This window comes from Arabidopsis thaliana, chromosome 5, assembly GCF_000001735.4.
Source record: "Arabidopsis thaliana chromosome 5, partial sequence".
In the NCBI taxonomy this organism is placed as follows: domain Eukaryota; kingdom Viridiplantae; phylum Streptophyta; class Magnoliopsida; order Brassicales; family Brassicaceae; genus Arabidopsis; species Arabidopsis thaliana.
The window spans coordinates 26,708,859-26,731,858 of NC_003076.8; the positions used below are offsets into that span (position 1 = coordinate 26,708,859).

General features: G+C 36.9%; 7 protein-coding genes and 1 long non-coding RNA gene across 13 annotated transcripts; 3 read left to right on the forward strand and 5 right to left on the reverse strand.

Annotated features, from left to right (window-relative positions):
• Positions 1–1,443: 1,443 nt before the first annotated feature.
• SNRK2.3 (sucrose nonfermenting 1(SNF1)-related protein kinase 2.3) lies at positions 1,444–4,113 on the forward strand (the record flags this gene model as incomplete). Of its 2 annotated transcripts, NM_001345807.1 has the most annotated exons (10): positions 1,444–1,476; positions 1,562–2,012; positions 2,350–2,424; positions 2,518–2,619; positions 2,693–2,746; positions 2,847–2,939; positions 3,053–3,145; positions 3,227–3,331; positions 3,408–3,506; positions 3,584–4,113. In NM_001345807.1, exons 2-10 carry the CDS (start codon positions 1,839–1,841, stop codon positions 3,872–3,874), a joined length of 1,086 nt encoding a protein of 361 aa, NP_001318893.1. In that variant the 5' UTR covers positions 1,444–1,476; positions 1,562–1,838. The 2 variants fall into 2 exon arrangements, with proteins under 2 accessions (NP_001318893.1, NP_201489.1); NM_126087.5 differs by lacking the exon at positions 1,444–1,476 and having other exon boundaries at positions 1,611–2,012; positions 3,584–3,874.
• AT5G09785 lies at positions 1,989–2,371 on the reverse strand. Its single transcript, NR_143237.1, has one exon. It is a non-coding gene; the product is annotated as an other RNA (long non-coding RNA).
• AT5G66890 (Leucine-rich repeat (LRR) family protein) lies at positions 4,086–5,614 on the reverse strand (the record flags this gene model as incomplete). The annotated part of the gene is made up of 3 exons (NM_126088.2): positions 5,323–5,614; positions 5,000–5,217; positions 4,086–4,912 (listed from the first exon to the last, which is right to left on the reverse strand). The coding sequence occupies exons 1-3, from the start codon at positions 5,523–5,525 to the stop codon at positions 4,086–4,088; spliced, it is 1,248 nt and encodes a 415-aa protein (NP_201490.1). The 5' UTR covers positions 5,526–5,614.
• A 250-nt stretch (positions 5,615–5,864) lies between these two features.
• Positions 5,865–9,100, reverse strand: AT5G66900 (Disease resistance protein (CC-NBS-LRR class) family). 3 transcript variants are annotated; one of them, NM_001345808.1, is made up of 5 exons: positions 8,257–9,100; positions 7,763–8,166; positions 7,301–7,653; positions 7,022–7,218; positions 5,865–6,905 (listed from the first exon to the last, which is right to left on the reverse strand). In NM_001345808.1, exons 1-5 carry the CDS (start codon positions 9,041–9,043, stop codon positions 6,073–6,075), a joined length of 2,574 nt encoding a protein of 857 aa, NP_001331503.1. In that variant the 5' UTR covers positions 9,044–9,100; the 3' UTR covers positions 5,865–6,072. The 3 variants fall into 3 exon arrangements, with proteins under 3 accessions (NP_001331503.1, NP_001331502.1, NP_201491.1); NM_126089.3 differs by having other exon boundaries at positions 5,906–6,905; positions 8,257–8,937; NM_001345809.1 differs by having other exon boundaries at positions 5,893–7,218; positions 8,257–9,091.
• Positions 9,101–9,271: 171 nt separating this feature from the next.
• On the reverse strand, positions 9,272–12,519 carry AT5G66910 (Disease resistance protein (CC-NBS-LRR class) family). The gene is made up of 5 exons (NM_126090.5): positions 11,627–12,519; positions 11,140–11,543; positions 10,687–11,048; positions 10,393–10,592; positions 9,272–10,312 (listed from the first exon to the last, which is right to left on the reverse strand). The coding sequence occupies exons 1-5, from the start codon at positions 12,273–12,275 to the stop codon at positions 9,480–9,482; spliced, it is 2,448 nt and encodes an 815-aa protein (NP_201492.1). The 5' UTR covers positions 12,276–12,519; the 3' UTR covers positions 9,272–9,479.
• Positions 12,520–13,842: 1,323 nt separating this feature from the next.
• On the forward strand, positions 13,843–16,799 carry sks17 (SKU5 similar 17). Its single transcript, NM_126091.4, has 7 exons — positions 13,843–14,272; positions 14,391–14,500; positions 14,765–15,132; positions 15,222–15,567; positions 15,654–16,019; positions 16,102–16,180; positions 16,309–16,799. Exons 1-7 carry the CDS (start codon positions 14,105–14,107, stop codon positions 16,510–16,512), a joined length of 1,641 nt encoding a protein of 546 aa, NP_569041.1. The 5' UTR covers positions 13,843–14,104; the 3' UTR covers positions 16,513–16,799.
• A 181-nt stretch (positions 16,800–16,980) lies between these two features.
• Positions 16,981–18,900, forward strand: AT5G66930 (meiotically up-regulated protein; the record flags this gene model as incomplete). 3 transcript variants are annotated; one of them, NM_001161328.1, is made up of 7 exons in its annotated part: positions 16,981–17,121; positions 17,286–17,322; positions 17,578–17,663; positions 17,767–17,862; positions 18,048–18,210; positions 18,310–18,466; positions 18,616–18,894. In NM_001161328.1, the coding sequence occupies 7 exons, from the start codon at positions 16,981–16,983 to the stop codon at positions 18,689–18,691; spliced, it is 756 nt and encodes a 251-aa protein (NP_001154800.1). In that variant the 3' UTR covers positions 18,692–18,894. The 3 variants fall into 3 exon arrangements, with proteins under 3 accessions (NP_001154800.1, NP_569042.2, NP_851284.1); NM_126092.5 differs by having other exon boundaries at positions 16,986–17,171; positions 18,616–18,900; NM_180953.2 differs by having other exon boundaries at positions 16,998–17,171; positions 18,048–18,466.
• Positions 18,901–18,960: 60 nt separating this feature from the next.
• Positions 18,961–19,857, reverse strand: AT5G66940 (Dof-type zinc finger DNA-binding family protein). Its single transcript, NM_126093.2, has one exon. The coding sequence runs from the start codon at positions 19,806–19,808 to the stop codon at positions 19,131–19,133; it is 678 nt and encodes a 225-aa protein (NP_201495.1). The 5' UTR covers positions 19,809–19,857; the 3' UTR covers positions 18,961–19,130.
• Positions 19,858–23,000: the final 3,143 nt, after the last annotated feature.

The window sequence follows — 23,000 nt, forward strand, 5'->3', positions numbered from 1 at the left end:
CAAAAAGGCTAAGGAAAAACAAATTACAAAAAGGCTACATCATTTTTTAAAAGAGAGTGTGTGCTTCACATATAAACAAGGAAACGCATATAATAATCATCAAGTAGCTAGATGAAGCTAAAGAAGTAGTTAAGTGTGAATGCTTGGCAATTAAGATTGTGTTGGTTCATTTATTAACAATCTTTGACCACTCACTAATTTATTTTTGGCTCTCTCTTCTATATCATCACCGTTTTATCTTTATAAACCATCCCTCAAGACTCTCCCAATATTACATGATGTGTTTAATCCTCACGAATTCGCATGAATCAAAACCGGCTGAAAAACAGATGTAACATTTAAGTTAACATACTCACACCAATCTAAATTATTAGACTTTCATTCACTTTAACACATTTGTCCATACCATGATGATCATAACAATCAGTAGCTAAATCAATGTGAGTGTGGCTTAGATATTTGATCTGAATGATTCATGAGAAACATGGATACTTAATGTTCATGTGCATGTGCATATAATAGTATATTAATCTCACCAGTAGGATGCTTAGTATAGCAATAAAGAGAAGGTGGTGAAATTGATGAGCATCGGCCATTAAATTAAGCACTGACCCATTAATTGCGCACTTACCCATAAACACCATTCACTCCTTTTCATTAACTTAAGAGTAAAATTATACATACACCTCGCTATCTCTAACACTAGTCACACTAGTGTACCTTCCTCGGTACTCTTATCAATGTCTCGTGTCGCAATAAATCCATATAAAGATTTCTAACTAGGTCAATCCAACATCCAATTTAATACAACAGTCCTTAGTAGATTCTAATTTAAGTGTGTCTCTATATATATATGGACCGACAAAATCAATGACCTAAGATTTGACTATATATTTCATGCAAATATGATAAAATGCTATTCATCCAATTAATCATCAATATTGTAATTGGGCTGGCCTTTTGCTTATATCTTTAGGCATTTTCTTTAACAAAATTAGAGCCAGGCCCATCAATTAAATTGAAAAATGCTTAGAAGTTGTCACGTCACTGTCCATGTCATCCATGGTGGGATTGGGCTGGCCTAAAGGACTTTTCTATGTAAAAATTAGAGGCAGGCCCATCAACTAAATTAAAAAATGCTTAGAAGTTGCCACGTCAGTGTCAATGTCATCAGTGTCTATTTCTAACGCCGTCAAGTAACGGAATAACGCAACCGAATATTCTTTCATCACATGGCCGCTTCTGCAGCACGTGACTTTCAAGCTTCTGTTTTCCTTATGAACTAAGTTTTTCTGTTTCCTCCAAACTATTTTTTTTAATTAGAATATCTTGTTATTTATAACGAATATATCTTCTTCTTTTACTTATTTTTAACACAAATATTTATTTGTTTGATACGAATTCTCAAAATGAGAAAAACGAAGAAAAATAGAAAAAAATCGAAACGGATAAATACAGAGAATTTAGAGAAAAAAGGTTTGTATTTTAGGAGACAAGGACGAGTGAAGTCGTGCTTTTTCTTTTTTTATTTCATGTTAATTTTAATATTTTTGGGTTATAGTTTCTTAGGAAGCAACATCAATCATCAAAACGCGGCGGCTCTTGTCGTATCAAAGCAACTGAACGTTGTCGTTTTGGGACAATCCTTATCTCTTGGGGCAACCAATTATTGCCTTTTTTCTTCCTCTCTTTCCTTATTCGTTCTCTTCTTGAAGATATTTTTCCATTTATTTTCTCGAATCTTCTTCTTCTTCCTAGATTCCAGCGACTTAACAACAACAACAACAACATATTCTCTGCTGGGTATTAGATTCGAATTTCTCTTTTTGTGATCAGAAATGGATCGAGCTCCGGTGACCACAGGACCGTTGGATATGCCGATTATGCACGACAGTGATCGATATGACTTCGTTAAGGATATTGGTTCTGGTAATTTCGGTGTTGCTCGTCTTATGAGAGATAAACTCACTAAAGAGCTTGTTGCTGTCAAGTACATCGAGAGAGGAGACAAGGTTTCATTTTTAAAAATCTCATCTTTTTCTATTTTTGGAAGTTGATGATATTTATTTAGTCCAGTGATCGTTCATTTTTAGTGTTTGGTTTAGCTTTCACTTTCCAGATTTATTGGTTTCGTACTTAAAGTTAGCGTTTTTAGATTTTGATGATTATGCTTTTGAGTGCTTTTAATGTGATTTTAAAGATGTGAGCTTCCTAACACTTGAATGATGATTTTAATTTGTGATTTATGTGAAATTTTGGATATTGAAATGATTTTTTTAGTTGGTTTTGAGTGTTCTGCTTTTGTAGATTAGGACAGTTGTGAATGACTTGTAACTATGGGAGTTGCAGATTGATGAAAATGTTCAAAGGGAGATCATTAACCACAGGTCACTAAGGCATCCTAATATTGTCAGATTTAAAGAGGTAAAATTTATACACTTTTCTTCAGTACTTGTCTTTTTGGAATTTGTTAAGCCAGTGACTCTTTTAAACTCTGTTTCTTGTACTTGAGGATAGGTCATTTTGACGCCGACTCATCTGGCTATCATAATGGAATATGCTTCTGGCGGTGAACTTTACGAGCGGATTTGCAATGCAGGACGGTTTAGTGAAGATGAGGTTTGTATTTGGTTCTCTTATCGGGTTTACAGGTCTCCGGTTTCCTTATGGTTTGATCTCTTCTTGTAAACAGGCTCGGTTCTTCTTTCAGCAGCTTCTATCTGGAGTCAGTTATTGTCATTCGATGGTATGTAGAGAATCTGTTTCATGGAGCCTATGGACTGGTTGTATTCTTGTTTTTTTCTAACTTGTTGTTAATACTCTACTTTTTTTCATGTGCTGTGAAGCAAATTTGCCATCGTGACCTGAAGCTAGAGAATACATTGTTGGATGGAAGTCCTGCTCCTCGATTAAAAATTTGTGATTTTGGATATTCAAAGGTATCACAAATGATTTTGTTCTTTTGGTATCAGAAACTATACACTTGTGGTTCCTCCATTGTCATGTTCAAATGTGTTTTTAAAGTGTTTGCTTATGCATTTCTTTTTGACAGTCTTCTGTTCTTCATTCACAACCAAAGTCAACTGTTGGTACTCCTGCATACATCGCTCCAGAGGTACTGCTTCGTCAGGAATATGATGGCAAGGTAAAGGCTTTTAGAGAATTCCTCTGTAATCTCTGTATTTCTAAGGATGAATAGCCAATCATTGAGTGTTACGGTTACCAGATTGCAGATGTATGGTCATGTGGTGTGACCTTATACGTCATGTTGGTTGGAGCGTATCCGTTCGAAGATCCAGAAGAGCCAAGAGACTATCGGAAAACAATACAGGTAACCGCTTAAAACGTTGTTCCTTTTGTTCATCTCTTGATGTTCCTCTTATTCTCTTAATGATTCTGAAACACAGAGAATCCTTAGCGTTAAATACTCAATCCCTGATGACATACGGATATCACCTGAATGCTGTCATCTTATTTCAAGAATCTTCGTGGCTGATCCCGCTACCGTAAGTCATTCCCTTTCCTCATCTCTAATCTTTAAACCATCGGCGAGATGACTGATGTTTGATGTTGTTTGTTACAGAGAATAAGCATACCAGAGATCAAAACCCATAGTTGGTTCTTGAAGAATCTCCCTGCTGATCTAATGAACGAGAGCAACACAGGAAGCCAGTTCCAGGAGCCTGAACAACCAATGCAAAGCCTTGACACAATCATGCAAATCATCTCTGAAGCCACAATTCCCGCTGTTCGAAACCGTTGCCTAGACGATTTCATGACTGACAATCTTGATCTTGACGATGACATGGATGACTTTGACTCTGAATCTGAAATCGACATTGACAGTAGCGGAGAGATAGTTTACGCTCTCTAATAAAAAGCCTTTTTTAACAACCAAAACACTTCTCTATCTGTTCTAAGACCAGTAGTGTTCTGATCCTCTGGTTTCAAATTCTACCAATTTTTGTATTGTCTCTGTTTGTTTCTTGTTTTCTTCATGCACACATATATCATATATGTAATGTAAAATATCATCTGTGTATATTATATATATATTCCAATGTCACACAAAAGCAAATTAACAGTTAAAACAGTTGAAGCAAGTTGAGGTTATGTTCTGTTTTTTCCTCTGTGATCGTCAGATTCTTCATTTCTGGTTTCAATATTTTCCACAAGAACGCAGTATCTTCGTCGCATTTCACTTCCAGATTCTCTAGATTCTTCACAGAATCCGGTAACTCGCATCGATAACAATCTTTCATCGAAATCTTCTCAAGCTTCTTGAGCTTTCCAATTTCTAGAGGCAGGTTTTTCAGTTGGAAGCCACCAGAAACATCAAGAAACCGCAAATTGTCGAGTCTGTCAATCGTTTCAGGTAGCTCTAAGAGACTAGCACAAGAACTCAGTCTCAGCGTTTCAAGGTCCCTTAAGTCACCTATAGCTTCTATGACTCTGCAAAGCTTGTTACAATTTGTGACACTAAGCTTCTTCAATGAAACAACTTGAGAGATCCAATATGGTAATTCATCAAGATTGTAGCAATAGTCAATCTCGATTTCCTGTAGACTTTGTAAAGTTTCAGAAACATCTTCTAATTCGTTGAGAGCATCAACAACGTGACAAAACCATAAGGACAACTTCTCAAGACTCTTGAGACCAAGTTTGGGAATGTCAAGCAAACTGATTGAAACTTTCTCGAATCTGATCCGTTTCAGGTTTGGTAACGAGCTGAGACAAGACAAGTTAGTCAACTTTGCAGGCTCAAGACCGTGATTTATGATAATCACAACCTTCAATTCCTTCATAGTAGCAATGAAGTTTGGTAATGCATAGTTTGATGAAGAGATATTAAGAACTAAAGCTTCAACATTTGGACAATCCATTTCAAACCAACTTGATGCAAATGAATCATCTGTAAACAAAAAAGAAGAAGATCAATCATATGAAGTAAATATGATTAAAGGGTGTATGAAACAGAGCAAAGAAATAATTATATTACCAGTAGAGATAGAAAAGAGAGATGCATTAATAACAATAGGTTGTTTTGGATTTAAACACCAGTTTGGGAATTTGTTATCTTGTATCTCCAAGTTTAATCTTTTCCTTTCGAAAATCGAAGACGACTCTTTTAGGCATTGATTTATAGCAAATTCTCTAAGGACGTTGTCTTGTTTAACCAATAACTCATTGTAGAAACCATCTTCATACTCATTTCTCCTATATTAAAGCAAATAAATAAAGGAAAGTTGGGAAAAATATGGTGAAACCGTTTTCTATAGGCTTTAGGGTTAAGAATTGGTAGATGAATGGAAAGTAACATACCCAATAGGAAGAAGTTTAAGGAGATTGCGAGAGGCAAGATCTTGGAGGTTATTCATACCCTCTTTACCGTATGATGCAGACCATAAGTCAATTATAGTGGAAGCTATTATCCTTTGGTCTTCAAGAAATGAGGCCATGTCCAAGAAACACTCTCGAAGATTGTGGGGCAAGGCATCAAAGCTTTGAATCGAATTCGAATTCATAATGGTTCCTATGAAGGGAGAGGAGAATTATGAATTAAGATGAAAACCAAGCAATTTGAGAGAAATTTTAATCTATTGACCGACTCTTTCTTTGATTATAAAAAACGTGACTCTTCATAAAAGCCATTAGATCAAATTTATAACGGAAAAGTCACGCGGTACTTTGAAGTTTCAAACAAACCATTGTTTGAATCCCAGAACAGAAGTTTAGCTAGCAAAGGAAAAAGGAGACTTGACTTCACATTTTAGGATTTTCAAAGAATTTACCAACATTATATTTTTAACATTAAGAATGTTGAATATTACATTTATAGTTTGTCAAAAATGTTGGTGAATAACTCTGTTCAAATCTATTCAAGTTAGATAAGGATCAAGGATTTAGTAGTACTCTTAAATGGTTTTAAAAGATTGACCTACACAAAATTCTTTGGCATGACATTTTCTCTGTACTTGGACTCAGTAGCCATTATAATGTATATAACAACGAAAATAATGAATAACAAACATTACAAGATCCACAGAAGCTACTACGATAACGTTCTTTCACTTAAAACATTTGAAGCAAGTTCAGGTTATGCTCTATTTCCTCCTCCTGAACTCTCAAATTTCTCATTTTTGGCTTCAGCCTTTCCCACAACAATCCAGTTTCTTCATCGCATTTGACCTCCAGATTCTCTAGATTCGTCACTGACTCCGGCAACTCGCATCCCGAACACTTTCTCATCGAGATCTTTTTCAGATTCTGCAGTTTGCCAATCTCTTGAGGCAACTTTCTCAATCCTAAGCAATGAGAAATATCCAGAAACCGCAAGTTGCTGAGTCCCTCAGTCGCTTCAGGCAGCTCAGAGAGATTCATAGAAGAACACAGCCTCAACACTTCTAGTCTACTCAAGTTGCCTATAGCTTCTGGAAGTTGAGAGAGCTTGTTACAGTTTGTGATGCTAAGTGTCTTCAATGAAACAATTTCAGAGATCCAATACGGTAACTCATCAAGATCATAGCAGTAGTCTATGTCAATCTCTTGTAATTTCGATAGAGCATTAGAGACAACTATATCTTCTGTGTCGTAGAAAACCTCACCGAAACTACACATGACCAAAGACAGCTTCTTAAGACTGCTGAGTTGCAGTTGGGGAATGTCTAGCAAAGTGATTGAAACTTTTTCCAATCTAATCCGTTTCAGGTTTGGTAATGAGCTGAGACACGAGAAATTACTCAATCTTGCTGGATAAAAACCGTGATTTGTGATTGTCAGAACCTTCAGCTTCTTCATTCCAGAGATGAAGCTTGGCAATGCATAGTCTGATGAAGAGAGATTTAGAACTAAAGCCTCAACATTGGGGCAATCCATTTCCAACCATTTCGATGAGAACAAATCATCTGTAAGAAAAAGAGAGACCAATCATAGTTATAGAGAAGTCATATTTCTAGAAACAGCAGAGATTTGTATAATCATTAAGTTTAATTTTCAGAAAAAGAAGACCCCAAAGAATTACCCGTAGAGATAGACAATAAAGAGGCATTAATAGTATTCAAACACCAGTCTGGAAATGTATTCTCTAGTATCTCCAGATTTAGTCTTTTTCTTTCTAAGTTTTCCTTAAATTCGCTTTGACAGATAGCCAACTCCCTAAGGATATCATGTTGAGTCACTAAGAAGTCATTGTAGAAACCGTCTTCGTGCTCATTTGTGCTGATAAAGAAATAAATAAGTTCCACTAATGGTAGATGGCAAGAAGGTGCAAAGATATAGATTTGAAACATAAATAACATACCCGAGAGGAACAAGTTTAAGTAGATTCTGGGAGGCAAGGTCTTCAAGGTACATATACAAGATACTACTACCTTTACCGTATAATTCCACCCACATATCAATTATTACCGAAGCACGTATCTTTTGGTCCTCAAGAAATGAGCCCATGTCCAAAAAGCACTCCTTAAGGTTGGGATCCAGAGCATCAAAACTAGGCTGCAAACATTCTAGCACAGTTGGATAAGGCTTACCAAGAATTTTTTCCCCTTCAGACCAGCTTTCCACCTGACCTTTCCATGTATTTAGAGATCGTCCTTTGAGTGAAACACCCACTACTTCAATTACGATTGGGAATCCATTGCAACGTTTCAATATCTGCAATACTCACCATGTGAAAAAAGAAAAAGATGAATCTATTGATATAGTTACAGATTTCGTAGATCACAAATGTATAGAGGTTCATCTAGATGAATGAAACAACAACCTTCTGGAGGAGATCTTCGTACTCATCAGGAGACGTGTTACAAGGTCGCGATGCCCAATGAATGAGAAGGGCTCTAGCATCATCATCTTCCAAAGGTTTCAAACGATAATTGGAATCAAAACTCGGAAAGTCAAACCGAGAAGTCACCAAAATCTTATAATTTGGTAACTTAATTTGAAATTTCTGAAGGAAAGAATCCGCTCCCCGCCACACATCATCCAACACCAACAATATAGGACCATTTTCTTTAAGTTCCTCCAGCAGTTTTCTTAAGCCAACTTCTGCTTGAGAATCATTCTCAAATGTAAGTGCATTGTAACCGTTGTGCTGGAGTAAATTCTGTACTATTACCCTAAAGTTAGGAGTATTTGACACAACATTAAAGAAGATATGCTTGAACTTCCCTGCCAAAGGAAACTACATGAGAAACCAGCTCAACTATTCACGAGTAAAAATTGAAACTTTAAGACTTAATGTGGATCAACAATACATACCTTTGATATCTGGATCGTCACAAAGCCGACTAACCAGCGTGGTTTTCCCGCAACCAGGAGGAGCAGAAACCACAAGAGTAACCACAGAATCGTCAAGGAGTCTCTTCTTTAACTCCCCCAATGGCCAATCCAATCCAACAATAACCTTATCAAGCTTGGGAACCGAACAAAGATCCCTAAAAACAGGCGCAGGAACACTCAAAAGGTCCATTCTTTTACTTAAACCATCAACCGAATTCACAAGGTTTCCCGTCAAACCCAACAACGTCAACTGATTCCTATGCTGAAGAAGCTGAAGATCAATCTGACAGAACTTAAGCATATCCTTATTGATTCTCTCAATTTTTCTAGTATATTTAGATTTCTCGTACCACTTGACTCTTGGAAACTTCCGAACAGCTACATCAGCTCTTTCGATCGTATCCCTAAGTTCCTTTAGTTCCTTTACACCAAAGTCAAGCTCTTTTTGCATCGAATCAATCTTTTGAGTTAACGGAAACAATATCTCCATTGTTGATACGAGATCCTTGGACAAGGGTTTGAAAGCTTTGAACTTTTTTGCTTCATCAATCACAACTTTCAGGAGCTTGGAAAACACAGCTTCCCCAATAGAACCTATTCCCAAACTAGCCCAATCGTTCATTCTTTCACTTCTCAGACAAAACCCAGAATCCAAAAAAAAAAAAAAAACTTGTTTGTAGAATCGCTGAAAATCGAAAAAGGGGATCACTGAAATATCAATGTGTGGTTCATAAAAATGTAGATAGACGAAGGAGACGAATTGCATAGCAAAGCTGTCGCCTTTGACTTCTCAGACTCGGTCCCTTGCCGCGCAATGACCAAGGAAAACGACTGCGTTTGCGTTTGGTCTTTTACGTTAACCACACGTTGTTCGATAGACGGAACGTGCTCTCCTCGTACGTGCGAGAGTATGCCTTTCTTAGATTGGGCCTTTTTCAAAGCGGCTTATTCAAATTAAGCCTTTATGTTTCTACGGCCCAATATAACATGCGTATTTGAAAAGCTCATAATTTAAAATCACTAGTACATACAATGATACAGCGTGGTTAGTAATTTCATTACAGAGCAATAAACTAGTATCAAACCCGAGACATAGCATGTTGACTCTTGTAATATTATTACTCGTTTAGTCTAGATTGTGATCATTAAAGAGTCAATAAGAATACACAAGCTACGAAAATGTTTTTTTTTTCACTCAAAACTTAAAACGTTAGAAGCAACTTCAGGTTATGCTCTGTTTCCTCCGTGTGAACTCTCAAATTTCTCATTTCTGGCATCAACCTTTCCCACAACAATCCAGTTACTTCATCGCATTTGACCTCCAGATTCTCTAGATACCTCACTGAATCCGGCAACTCGCATCCCGAACACTTCCTCATCGAGATATTCTCCAGTTTCTGTAGTTTGCCAATCTCTTGAGGCAACTTTCTCAATCCTAAGCAATGAGAAATATCCAGAGACCGCAAGTTGCTGAGTCTCTCAGTTGCTTCAGGCAGCTCAGAGAGATTCATACAAGAACACATCCTCAACACTTCTAGTCTACTCAAGTTCCCTATAGCTTCTGGAAGTTGAGAGAGCTTGTTACAGTTTGTGATGCTAAGTGTCTTCAATGAAACAACTTCGGGGATCCAATATGGTAACTCATCAAGATCATAGCAGTAGTCTATGTCAATCTCTTGTAAATTCGATAGAGCTTTAGAGACATCTATATCTTCTGTGTCGTAGAAAACCTCACCGAAACTACACATGAAAAATGATAGCTTCTTGAGACTGCCGAGTTGCAATTGAGGAATGTCCAGCAAAGTGACTGAAACCTTTTCAAATCTAATCCGTTTCAGGTTTGGTAATGAGCTGAGACACGAGAAATTACTCAATCTTGCTGGATAAAAACCGTGATTTGCGATTGTCAGAACCTTTAGCTTCTTCATTTCAGCAATGAAGCTTGGCAATGCATAGTCTAATGAGGAGATATTAAGAACTAAAGCCTCAACATTGGGGCAATCCATTTCCAACCATTTCGATGAGAACAAATCATCTGTAACAAAAAAAAAAGGTGGTCATATTTCTATGCATGATTTTCAGGGGAAAAAGAAGAAGAGGATCTTAAAGAATTACCCGTATAGATAGACAAAAGTCGAGCATTAATAGGTTGATTTAAACACTCGTCCGGAAAGTTGTCCTCTCGTATCTCCAAATTTAGTTTCTTTCTTTGCATGATTGGTTCCAATTCACTTTGAAAAATAGCCAACTCCCTCAGAATATTATGTTGAGTGACTAACAACTCATTGTAAAAACCGTCTTCGCGCTTATTTGTCCTGGTAGTAAGTAAAACAAATAAGTTCATGATCAAATGGTAGATGGCAAGAAGGTGCAATGAAACAAATGTTGTAAAAAACAACACCAACGTACCCGAGATGAACAAGTTTAAGCAGATTCTGGGAAGCAAGCTCATTAAGGTATAACATGAACTTGTTAGTACTAGAACTACCTCTACCATATAATTCCATCCATATGTCAATTATAAGCGAAGCACGTATCTTTTGGTCCTGAAGAAATGAACCCATGTCCATGAAACACTCTTTAAGATGAGGTTTCAGGACATTGAAGCTAGGCTGCAGACGTTGTCGCACAGTAGGATTAGCGTTACCAAGAATTGTTTCCCCTTCAGACCAGCTTTCCACTTGACCTTTCCATAAATACAGAGCTTGTCCTTTAAGTGAAATGCCGACTACTTCAATTACGAGAGGGAATCCATTGCAACGTTTCAATATCTACCATGTGAAAAAAGAAGATGAATCTAGTGTTTTCCACTAACAGGACAATTTAAGCTTAAAACATGAATGTTGAAACTAATAATAATACCTTTTGGAGAAGATCTTCATACTCATCTGGAGATGTGTGAAGAGGTGGAGATGCCCACTGAATGAGAAGGGACCTAGCATATTCATATTTCAAAGGTACCAAATGGTAAGTGGGCCATAAACTCGTAAAATCAAACTGAGAAGTCACCAAAATCTTATAATCTGGTAAATCAATTTGAAATTTTCGAAGCAAGAACTCGGATCCCTGCCACACATCATCCAACACCAACAATATACGACCATCTTTTGTGAGTTCCTCCAGAAGATCTCTTAAGCCAGTTTCTGCTTGAGAATCATCGTCAAATGTAATTGCTCCGCAACCGTTGTCCTGGAGTAAGTTTTGTACTATGGCCCTGAAATTAGGAGTATTCGACACAACGCTATAGAAGATTTTCTTGAATTCTCCTGCCAATGTAACAAACACTACATGAGAAACAAGAAACATGTGTAAAAATCAAAACTTTAAGACACCTCATATATATACATACCTTCGATCTCTGGGTCGTCACAAAGCTTAGTAACCAGCGTGGTCTTCCCACAACCAGGAGGACCAGACACCACAACCACGGAATTGTCAAGGAGTTTCTTCTTCAGCTCCACCAATGGCCAATCCAATCCAACCAGAACCATATTATCAAGCTTGGGAACAGAACAACGCTTCGAAACAAGCGGAGGAGCAGGAGAACCACTCAAACGGTCGAGCTTCTTATTGATGTTTTGGAAATAATTGTTAAGAATAGCTTCCATGGAAGGCATAGACTTCAATTGGTTCCTAAAGAGAAGAAGCTGAAGTTGAACCTGACAGAACTTGAGCATCTTCCTATTGATTTCCTCAACTTTTCTCGTGTACTTCGATTTCAAGATTATATTCCACTTCTCGACATGTGAACACTTCTCAACCAGTAAAAGAGCTTTATCGATCGTGTCTTTAAGATCTTGTAGTTCCATACCATCTTGCATCGATTCGATCTCTTTGATCACCGGAAGCAATGACTCCATCGTCGATGCGAGCTCGTTAGACACAGATTTGAAAGCTAACACCTTCTTTGCCTCTGAAATCAAAACTTTCAGACCTTCCGAGACCAAAGCTCCAGCAACAGAGCCTAATCCCAAACCAAGCCAATCGACCACGACCATTCTTGTTTCCTCTTCAGATTCCTTTCCTCCAAAATTTGCCAAAACAGAGAAAACCAAGAATGAAAAAATAGCTCACAGATTTGTCTGTAGAAACTGAAAATCTAACATGTTGAGAAAGATTTAGACAAGGAAGACTATATCAGATGCTTTAGATTTGTTGCAAAGCAATCTCGTAGTTGACTTCACTTCACAGTGCCTGGAAACTGCAATCAAAATGTTTTTTTTTCTGACGTCATCTTTCTTTACGTCATTGCAATCAAAAGTTTCAGGCCCATTGATACATATATTTTTCCTTCATACGGCCCATTTTGATAGACCTTATATGGGCCCATAAAAACAATGCATAATTGAGAAGCTCATAAATCAATAGAATATGATCAAACAAGAGACATAGCATGTGACTGTCCATTATTTGTGAGAACTTCCACATGTCGGAATTGGGTCAAGCCCATGTTGACTCTTTTATATTACTCGTTTAGTCTAAAGTCTAAACAGTGATCATTAAGAGTCTATTAAGAATAAATACATAATCAAAATTAGTGGTTCATAGTTTAATTAATTAAGAAAATGATGCCTAATCAACTACTCCTCACATGCTTCATCTTTTGTTCTAATATATAAAATCATGCCGGATACATCATTGTGTTGCTTATGTATCAATGCATGTATGTATGTATTCGATTTCTTCTAACGTCATTTGTCGTTTCTCATGTATTGTGATCTGCATGCATGGATGGACCTTTGATATGATCGGTGAGTTCATTCATCATACTAATTAGATATGTAATTAATAATATAATTGAAAACATTTTAATAGGTGGACCATAATATTACACCGACTAATTTCACAACCACGAGTTTCTTTTGTCAACTTTTGCAACTTACAATTTAAAACATTAGAATTCATCCAAACAAAACAAATAAAATAAAAATTATCTTTTTCTATCAGATTTGCAGTAAATCAGCAAAAATGGCACAGCTTTCAATAGCTCAACGCCGAGCCCATCACAATTCACAACAGATGCTCGTTCCCAAAAGCATAATACTCCATACATAAACCTTTTTTTTTAAATGTAGGGAACCAGAAACATCGTTAATTAGTGCCAAGAAAAATAAACAAAAAACTTTCTTAATTGATTTGTTTGTCTTTCGTTCAATTTCTGACTCTTTTTCCTTTTTCGTTTTCTAGTTTTAAACTATTTCCATTTAGCTTTTTATGGTAACCGTTATCCGAATAATGAAAGCTAAGCTTTGGCTGGAAGCAATAATCATATAAACCAAAACGCGTGAAACCATTCAAGTCCGTTCTCACCGCATTATCCACTACCACTTTTTCTCACATTAACAACTTTATTTTATTTTACACTAATCAACCAAACCACCAAAACTTATACTTTTACAACAAACCAGACCAGCATTTTCAAATGTGAATGATAATGGATAATGTATATAGATCAAATCTGCCGACAAGTATGTATAAGATTCATAGTTCTGACATAAAATATAATCTGTGTTTAAAATCTAAAGGGTGTAAATTTAAAAGTTGTTGAAGTTGATTTATGAGAGAGTTGATTATGATTATATTTGACCAAACCCAAAAACAATAAAATAAAGTCACTCGAGATCTTCACTGTCATTGATTGGAACCACCTTTGGGACTCCTTTTTTTTTCTTCTCTCACTTACTTATGTCACCCACAACTTTCGCTATCTAATTGCACTTTTTATAGACCAAAGTCCCTACATTACTCTATTTTCTCAAACCCCATTTAGAAGAAGAGTTCTTAGCTGTCTTCAATCTCTTTGTCTGTATCATTCTTTACGGAAGCCATGAAAATGGCATCAAGAAAAACAACATCCTTGCTTAATCATCTTCTTCTTCTTGGAGCTTTGACTCTTTTGAGCAGTTTGGTGATAGTGAAAGGAGAAAGCCCTTACAAGTTTTACACTTGGACTGTGACTTATGGCATTATCTCTCCTCTTGGTGTTCCTCAACAGGTACAAACAACAACAACAATTTCCATTTATGGAAACTCCGTATCCCATTTTTGTTTGATACTCAAGAGTCAAGACCTTTTATACTCTTTATGGATGTTTTGTTTGTTTGTCTGTTTAGGTTATTCTCATCAATGGTCAGTTTCCTGGTCCAAAACTTGAAGTTGTGACCAACGACAACATCATCCTCAACCTCATCAACAAACTTGACCAGCCTTTCCTCTTGACCTGGTAATTTCCTTTTTTTTTCTGATTAAGAAAAAAAAGACCCTAAAGATTTGAACTTTATCATTTTCAAATGCTTCCAAAAGAAGAAATCCTCTGTTTTGCGTTACCCTGTTGATCAATGTATATTGTGTTACCTTTTAAGGCATTTGTGGATTAGTCCTCTGAAAGATTTGAACATTAGTGGTTAAACTCGAAAAAGCTGAAAACTTTATTGATCAATTTAAAGGTTTAGGCTAATTGGGTTCACACTCGAAATTGTGGGTTTAGGAATGGGATTAAGCAGAGGAAGAACTCATGGCAAGATGGTGTTTTGGGAACAAACTGTCCGATCCAACCAAACTCAAACTTCACTTACAAATTCCAAACCAAAGATCAGATCGGAACTTTCAACTACTTCCCTTCCACTGCTTTTCACAAAGCCGCCGGTGGATTCGGAGCCATCAATGTCTACGCAAGACCTGGAATTCCAATCCCTTACCCTCTCCCAACCGCAGATTTCACTTTACTCGTTGGTGATTGGTTCAAAACCAACCACAAAACGCTTCAACAGCGTTTGGATTCTGGTGGGGTTCTTCCATTTCCCGATGGGATGCTTATAAATGGACAAACCCAATCAACGTTTTCAGGCGACCAAGGTCTCAGCTTTCCACAAATTGTTCTTTTGAGTAAATAGGTTGTGTTTGTTTTCTGGTGTTTACTCTGTGTCTTTGGTTTAATCTTTCAGGGAAGACTTACATGTTGAGAATCTCCAATGTTGGGTTATCAAGCACTTTCAATTTCAGAATCCAAGGCCATACAATGAAAGTAGTTGAAGTTGAAGGCTCTCATGTTATTCAAACTGATTATGATTCTCTTGACATTCACGTTGGCCAGTCTTTAGCAGTTCTTGTTACTTTAAACCAATCTCCTAAAGATTATTACATCGTTGCAAGCACCCGGTTCATAAGAAGCAAGCTTTCTGTTATGGGTTTGTTGCGTTATTCTAACTCTCGCGTCCCAGCTTCTGGTGATCCTCCCGCTCTTCCACCTGGAGAGCTTGTTTGGTCCATGAGACAAGCTAGAACCTTCAGGTTTAAAGATCAGTTACTTATAAATAACGTGTAAATGTTTAATGCAAAGGATTAGTTTATGAATGGTGTTTGCTTTTGGTTTTCAGATGGAACTTAACAGCAAATGCAGCTAGACCAAACCCTCAAGGATCTTTCCACTATGGAATGATCAGTCCAACAAAGACATTTGTCTTCTCAAATTCAGCTCCTTTGATTAATGGGAAGCAAAGATATGCAGTCAATGGAGTCTCTTATGTGAAATCAGAGACGCCTCTTAAACTCGCTGATCACTTTGGCATCTCAGGAGTTTTCAGCACCAATGCCATTCAAAGCGTCCCATCAAACTCTCCGCCAACAGTTGCAACATCAGTTGTTCAAACATCTCACCATGACTTCCTTGAAATTGTATTTCAGAACAATGAGAAGTCAATGCAGTCTTGGCATCTTGATGGATATGACTTCTGGGTCGTTGGGTGAGTCTTCTTCTTGCACCGCTCTTATAGTTTCTAACGCAAGTTAGATTTTTGCTAACATTTCTCTCTCTTATGAATCTAGATTTGGTTCTGGACAATGGACACCTGCAAAAAGATCACTTCACAATCTTGTTGATGCTCTGACCAGACACACAACTCAGGTAAAAACATCGAATAAAACAACGACAAAAAAGTATGATTGTTTCTCTAGACATAAAACAATCATACTTTTACTTTGATTTGTTTCTTGTGTTCTTGATGTGTTGTTGTTACTGGGGAATAAATGCAGGTCTACCCAGAGTCTTGGACAACAATCTTAGTGTCTTTAGACAATCAAGGGATGTGGAATATGAGATCAGCGATATGGGAAAGACAATATTCAGGACAACAGTTTTATCTCAAAGTATGGAATTCAGTACAGAGTCTTGCCAATGAATACAATCCTCCTGACAATCTTCAACTCTGTGGCAAAGCTGTTGGACGACATGTTTAGAGAAAATCCTCTTACAGTTTCCTCTGTTCTTTCTTAAAAGTGATTTACTTTAAGGCTTTTTCGATTCAATTTGGTTGAGGTTTTGCGTTTGTTCGTTATGGTCATGAGAGTATGGCTGATGGCTTACTTGTAGTAAACAAAGGGAAGAGGAAAGTTATATGTGTCATTGGTGGTAGGCTAGCTTGGAGTTTTATAATAATCTTCCTATATACAATTCTATTCATGTGTTTTTTCTAATCGAAATCTCTTGCGGTCTACAAAATTCAAGCCAAATTCAAACATTCGAGACTTCAAAATTCTAACTATTGGTGCATTTAACGATTTAACGATTGGTGCTGAATGCATGCATATGATTCAAAATAAGGCTTAGGAAACTGTAGTTGCTCACTATATATTAGAAATGGGCCAAGTCAAATAAAACAGATGGGCTTAATGAAGCCCAATAGGATAAAGAGAAATATCGAAGAAATGATGAAGCAAGCTTATGAAAAAGTTAGTCCAAATCCACCAAAAACAATCGGCGAGAAAAAGGGGGAATCAGTTTCTTGCAAGTTTCAACAAGGACGATCAGAAGAAATCTTAGAGAAATCGGAAAATTCTCTTACTCGGGTTTTGCATCGGTGAATATGAATTGCGAAGTTTGTCAGCTAAAGGAACTGGTATAAATTTTCGTCTTCTTCATCTGTTTGCTAAAAAATCAGTCCAATTTTGTAGTCATCGAGTCGTGTTTCTATTTCTGGAATTGTTCGATTGGTTTGGATATTTTTTCGCAGGAAGTGGAATCCTTCGAGATACGCGAAGTTTTGCGCTGTAAGTTTCCGACACTTGACATGCTTTCTGTATCCACTTTCGTTGTTTTGGTATAGAAAGAAACAAAATCGGATCTTACGATCTAACCATGTTTCAGTTTAAGATCTTGTGCTTTAGATCTCAGATTAGGGCTTAGACCTGTAGACATTGATTCGAATTTTGAGTTTTGGCGATCGATTTCTTGTTATCTGGTTTGGTTGTGGAATTGTTATTTTTTGTACTTTAAAAGTGAGAAGGTGTAATAATTTGGCACAGGCATTCTACATACGATTGTCTTTCATCGTGCGCTTGGTCTTATCCGCCCTAAAGATATTGATTTGGAGCTTTTTGAGATCACTTATGTAAGATTTCAATTTCTTTCTCGAGGTTACAAGTTTAACCAAATGGTGAGTATGCTTTTATTTTGATACTGTTGGGATTTCCTTTTTCCCCCATATGTCACAGGTACAATGCGGTGAAATTGAAGTGGAGAAGAAAATCGATGAAAAGATTGAGCAGTTCATTAACTGGATTGAGAAACACCCAAACAAAAAGAGTCAGGTATATACAGATAACAAATGCTTGATTTCCATTTCATTGACAGTGAACCACATATTCCATACCTTGCTCAAGCAAGGATTGAACGTTTCTGCAGCATATAGGGTTGTATAATGAAGTAATGATCTCATCCTTTTCATTGTCTCATCCTTTGTGGCTGTTAATGATCTCTTTTTCTTTTTGCCAAGATTTGTCTATCGTTCTATGAAGTCAAAAGCAAACAGCCTTCTTGGTTCACCAAAATCGAACGGTTGTACTGGGAACAATGGTACATCAATCTGAATGTGCTTCAGCCCACTAAGCCCCCTGTCGGAAAGTCTCACCATTCTAAACTAGTTATGGACCCTGGAGGTTCGATTGATCAATTTCCTGTTCTCATCTCCAAAAATTACATCTTTTTATTATTATAAGAGTGTGAAGTGATTGTCATGCTCTAATCAATAACTGTAGAGGCATCGGAGGAGAGAAGTTCTCGTAGGACACTGCTTGAGCAATCCCTTCAAGAAGTCTTGTTCCAAATCATAAAATTCGTGAATGAGAAGAAGGATCATGTTCCTCCCATTAACGATGGTGTAATCTACTACCCTTTTGAGATCACTATCCCAAGGTACATCAGTCTTCATTTATTCACATATCAAACTGTGTTCTAGAGATCTTAGTCTTTAGGTGTAGCGATCCCCACAGACATAGATGAGTGAAGAATGTTCTTTATATCTTTGTTGTACAAGTGTTGAAATGAGTTAAGTTTTGTTTCAGCTCATCGGACTCTGCCTTTGGGATGGATATGTTCAAGAGGATACTACACAGTGGCCATCCATCAATGCTCGGCTAAATTCCATTTTCCACTTAACTTAGTACATATACACTTTGATGTTTCTTGGTGCAGCCTAACTCCAATCAACACTTTCCTAGTTACATTTTCTGTGTAAATATATTATATGTTACCCTCTCCTCGTCGATGGATAATGTTACCTTATCTATGCTTTGTTGTATATAAGTGATGTGTTGTATATAAATTTCAGACTTGCATTTCCTAAACAACGTGGACTGTTCTGTTTTCCAAGATTTCTAAAGTTGGAATTGACATTAAATAGAGCCAAAAAAACAAACAAACAAACAAACGTTTCTCTGATTTGAAGTTTCGTTCACAAGTAACCTAACTAAATAAGAACCAGATCAACTAAAACTGAAAGTTAGGGTAGAGAAGCTAAAAGAAGAAGAAGATAGATTGAAACCCTCCGATGAAGTAGAAGCTGATCCGATAGTCTCTATCACGCTACGTAGTCTCCAGACACGAACCCGACTTTGCTCTCTTGACCTTCAAACTGCCACGTGGCGGGTATTTGAGCAATGTGGCTTGTAGTAGTTGCAGCATCAGTAGCGCCACTTGAAAACGGCCAGACCGTTATTCCTTGCCCATATCTGACGTCCTCATAATACGACCCGTGACCAAGCCCAAGACCAAAAGCATCTGGCCCATTAAACCCGCCACCAGGCCCATTTCTGCTCACGGCGGCGTTGTAGTTGATCAAAGAGCTGAAACCGCCATAGAACGACGAAGCACTTCCCTTCGCCGTCGTGATACCGCCGTTGGAAGACGACTGAGGGAAAAGAACAGGCGTAGCTTGTAAGGGAAAGTTCCGGCTTCCGACAACGGAGGTGGTAGCGGCAGAGGAATAAGTCCGGGAACGTTTTGAGCTTTTACGGGAAACACCACCGACGGGAATGTCACGGAGAGTACCTCCATGAGTCCAGTAACGGCGACAAGACTTGCAGAAATGACGAGGTTGTGAGAAGTTGTAGTTGTTGTAGTAACAGAACTTGGTGTTGGTTGATTCACAGCGAGGACAAGAAAGCTGCTCTTGTTGATCCGTCGGAATCGCAACAGATCCTCCTTGGCCGTGGGGAATCTTAGGAACCCGACGAGATTCACTGAATTCAGAAGGCATGTTGTTGAGAAGAGAGGTTATCTGAAAGTTGAGAGTTTTTGAAGCTTTGGAGAGTTAAAGGTTGGAACTTTGTGATAGAGTAAGAGTTTCCTTTTATGGAGGAGAGGGAGAGAGAGAGAGATGGGGAAGGAGAAGAAAGTGAAGCTTTTTGACAGAGTATGTTGGGTTTATTGTGAACATAGAGAGAGAATAGATATGCTCTGTTTCTTTACTTCATTATACGTAGCTGGTGGCTCTTCTTTCAAGATTTTCTGTTTTGAAATAAAACCACGATTCTCTAATCTCTCCATCCATAATCTGTCACACGTTTTGATGGCATAGACATTAGTGAATGTTGGAAGAAACCAAAATTGAAAATAACTTATGATAAATAAGTGAAAGAAAAATCATATGATTACATTTGCTGACTAACAATGCTTTTGAAATTTTAATTTTAATTATGGTGTTATACACGTCGAATTTCTGAGTTAAAAGTTAAAAAAGGTTTCTACATGCAATATTTGTTTTAAGAAATACATTAAATTTTATGTCAAAAGTACGTGTCTACGGGAAGTGAAGACTGAACTGTGAAGAGAGTAGGCTACATGTAGTAGAGACTATTGAGCTTATCGATGTAAAGCAGTTCCCAATAATACAGCCATTATATTGTTAAGTGTTTAGGAGGGCTCATTAGCCTAATTTGTTGTGTGCATCTTTTCCAAAAAAAGAAGGATTAAATGGTATATGGACCTAAGAGATTGATGGTGTGTGTAGATGTGCTACCAATCACTACAGGTCCTTAATAGAATACCAGTATAAATGCAGAATCAATGCGTTCAGGTCCTCAAAAAAACTACATTTAAAACATCAAGTAAAAGTACTCAACAGTTTTACGTTAAACCAACTTGATTATCAATTTTAAGTTTTGTTATGGTCTTATCTTATCTCTCAGCATGCATCAAGATTAAGACAATGTTTTCAATTTGTTTTATCATTACGGTGTAATAATAGATTATAAATCTTATGTTGTTTAGGAGCTATAAAAAGTAAAAATCTAGACAATACCATGAAGACAGAATAACAATAGTCGGGTGAATTCTGACTTAACATGATCTTGAGGAACAAGACAAATGGATCTTTAAGGTAGAGAGAGAGAGTGTGACAAATGTGATTTGTTCCACAGGAAAGAAGAGAGGGTAGTAATTGTAAAATTGGGGAGGCTAAAAACAGTCAAAAGAGACAGAAGAGATTCGTTTTGTGAAGAGACAGAAGCGAAGGTTGTCGGGTAAAGAATGGATACGGAGAAGCTAGGAGTTAAGAAGCATGCAAATCTTCACTCCCTTTCACACCAAAAAGCATCCAACATTTTGGAGAGAGACATGTGAGAAGTATGTGCCAAGACGTGTCTACACTGGTTCAGAGCCGTCCTTACTCTGTGTACCGACCGGTCTAATCTGGTCAAATTCTGACACACCTTCTCTCTTTATCCCATTCTTTTTGTCCTTTTCCTCTCTGAGTCTCAGTCCTTCTCTGTTTCCTTTTGAAAGGGTGTTTTCGTCATTTACCTTCTGGTCCGTATTTCTAATGGGCCTAATATGTATACCCCTTGGACCATGGGCCTTAACATAAGAGATTTGTGACTGTTGTATTTTAGATGTGAATCTGACACCCTGCTAAACAAACCCCAAGCCGAGTCTATGAAACGAAACCATATATGGGCGGATTTTGTTATGACCCAAATGAAATCAACTACAAACTTACGTGGAAAAAACAACATTGTTGGGCTAAATTATCCTCTCTCTTTCTTGCTAACTAATCAAACGATAGTTGATAATTTGATATAGTTCTTCTAGATATATAGGTATTGATACTGTGATGTGATTTGATTAAAATGATATGCAATGTGACATGACAGTGTAAAGAAAACATGCAATAATCGTTCTTTATTATAAGTCCCTAATTATATGGCTTTTATGTTGTGTTTGTGCATGTTTCACCAAACATCCCATTATGAAAAATATATTCAAAGCTGAAAATAACTTTATTGATGCATGGTCATCTAAAACCACGATCTGTGTCCCATTTTGAAAGTGAAAACTTGGTCATCATCATAATAGTAAAAGGTGCCTAGAAATTAAATATTCAAAATAAATAAATTTGAAACAATTATTACATGTCAATAAGAGGAGACAATAATTACAAAAAAAAAACGCATTAACAAATAAAATAATACTCCACAAAAGAGTTTTATTTATGACTTTCGAAGTTGTTGGAGGAAATATAGAAGACTCTACGGGGACCAATAACAAGAGAAGTATAGACGAAGCCCAAATGCAAATCATCTCCGTAATTTTTTTGTCTTGTTGCAACAAATTATTATTATTATTTTATTTTTATTTTATTTATTTTTGTTGCAAAAAATTATGATGAAGAGCGATATATTTTTGGAAAATATCTTTCGAATTCTTGAGTTGTTGAATATACAAACCAAGTGGAGTAACTGTCTAGTGAAAATAATGTAGGAAACTTTGGATAATAAATTGTATCTTGTAGACCTTTAAAATATCAAATTAGTGGCGAAAATTGTTCCAAAACTTGCCCTTTATTCTTGCGTCAAACTCAGATTCTTGAGCTCAAAATTTTCATAGTCTGAAAGATTAATGTGCCAAAATATATCACATCTCTACTCATGAAACTGGGTGCGTGCGTCTCCACTTCCGTTGTGTTCTTTTCCATGGTCGGAGAAGTGAACGTCACATTCCCATCTGTTACTGTTCTTTTGTTTGTCTCTTTGTATGTGTTTATAAACTATGCACACACAGTCCATAGGAAGATTTCAAACTTGTTTAATTTAGAAAAAATCATGTAAGAAATTAATTGGAACGTCGAGAATTTGTTGCAAAGCCACTTTATGAAAAGTGTGAGTAGTCAAAATTAAATGATTTAATCAAGGGTGAATAAGTAATTGTAGATAGATAGTTGACTAATCATTGCATGAGTAAGCATTTTGGATTTGATACCAGTCAGCAAGGATTCTCTACAAGCTATAACAATCGAATGCACGATTGTCCCTTGCCTTGATCTCTTCTACATTAATTAAGTTAATTCAAATTTTCAGATTTCCATATATAAGTATCCGTAACGTATACGTTATCGACTATGAATAAAATTTGTGCGTAAGCTGTTAACAAAACTTAATAATGGAAATATAGA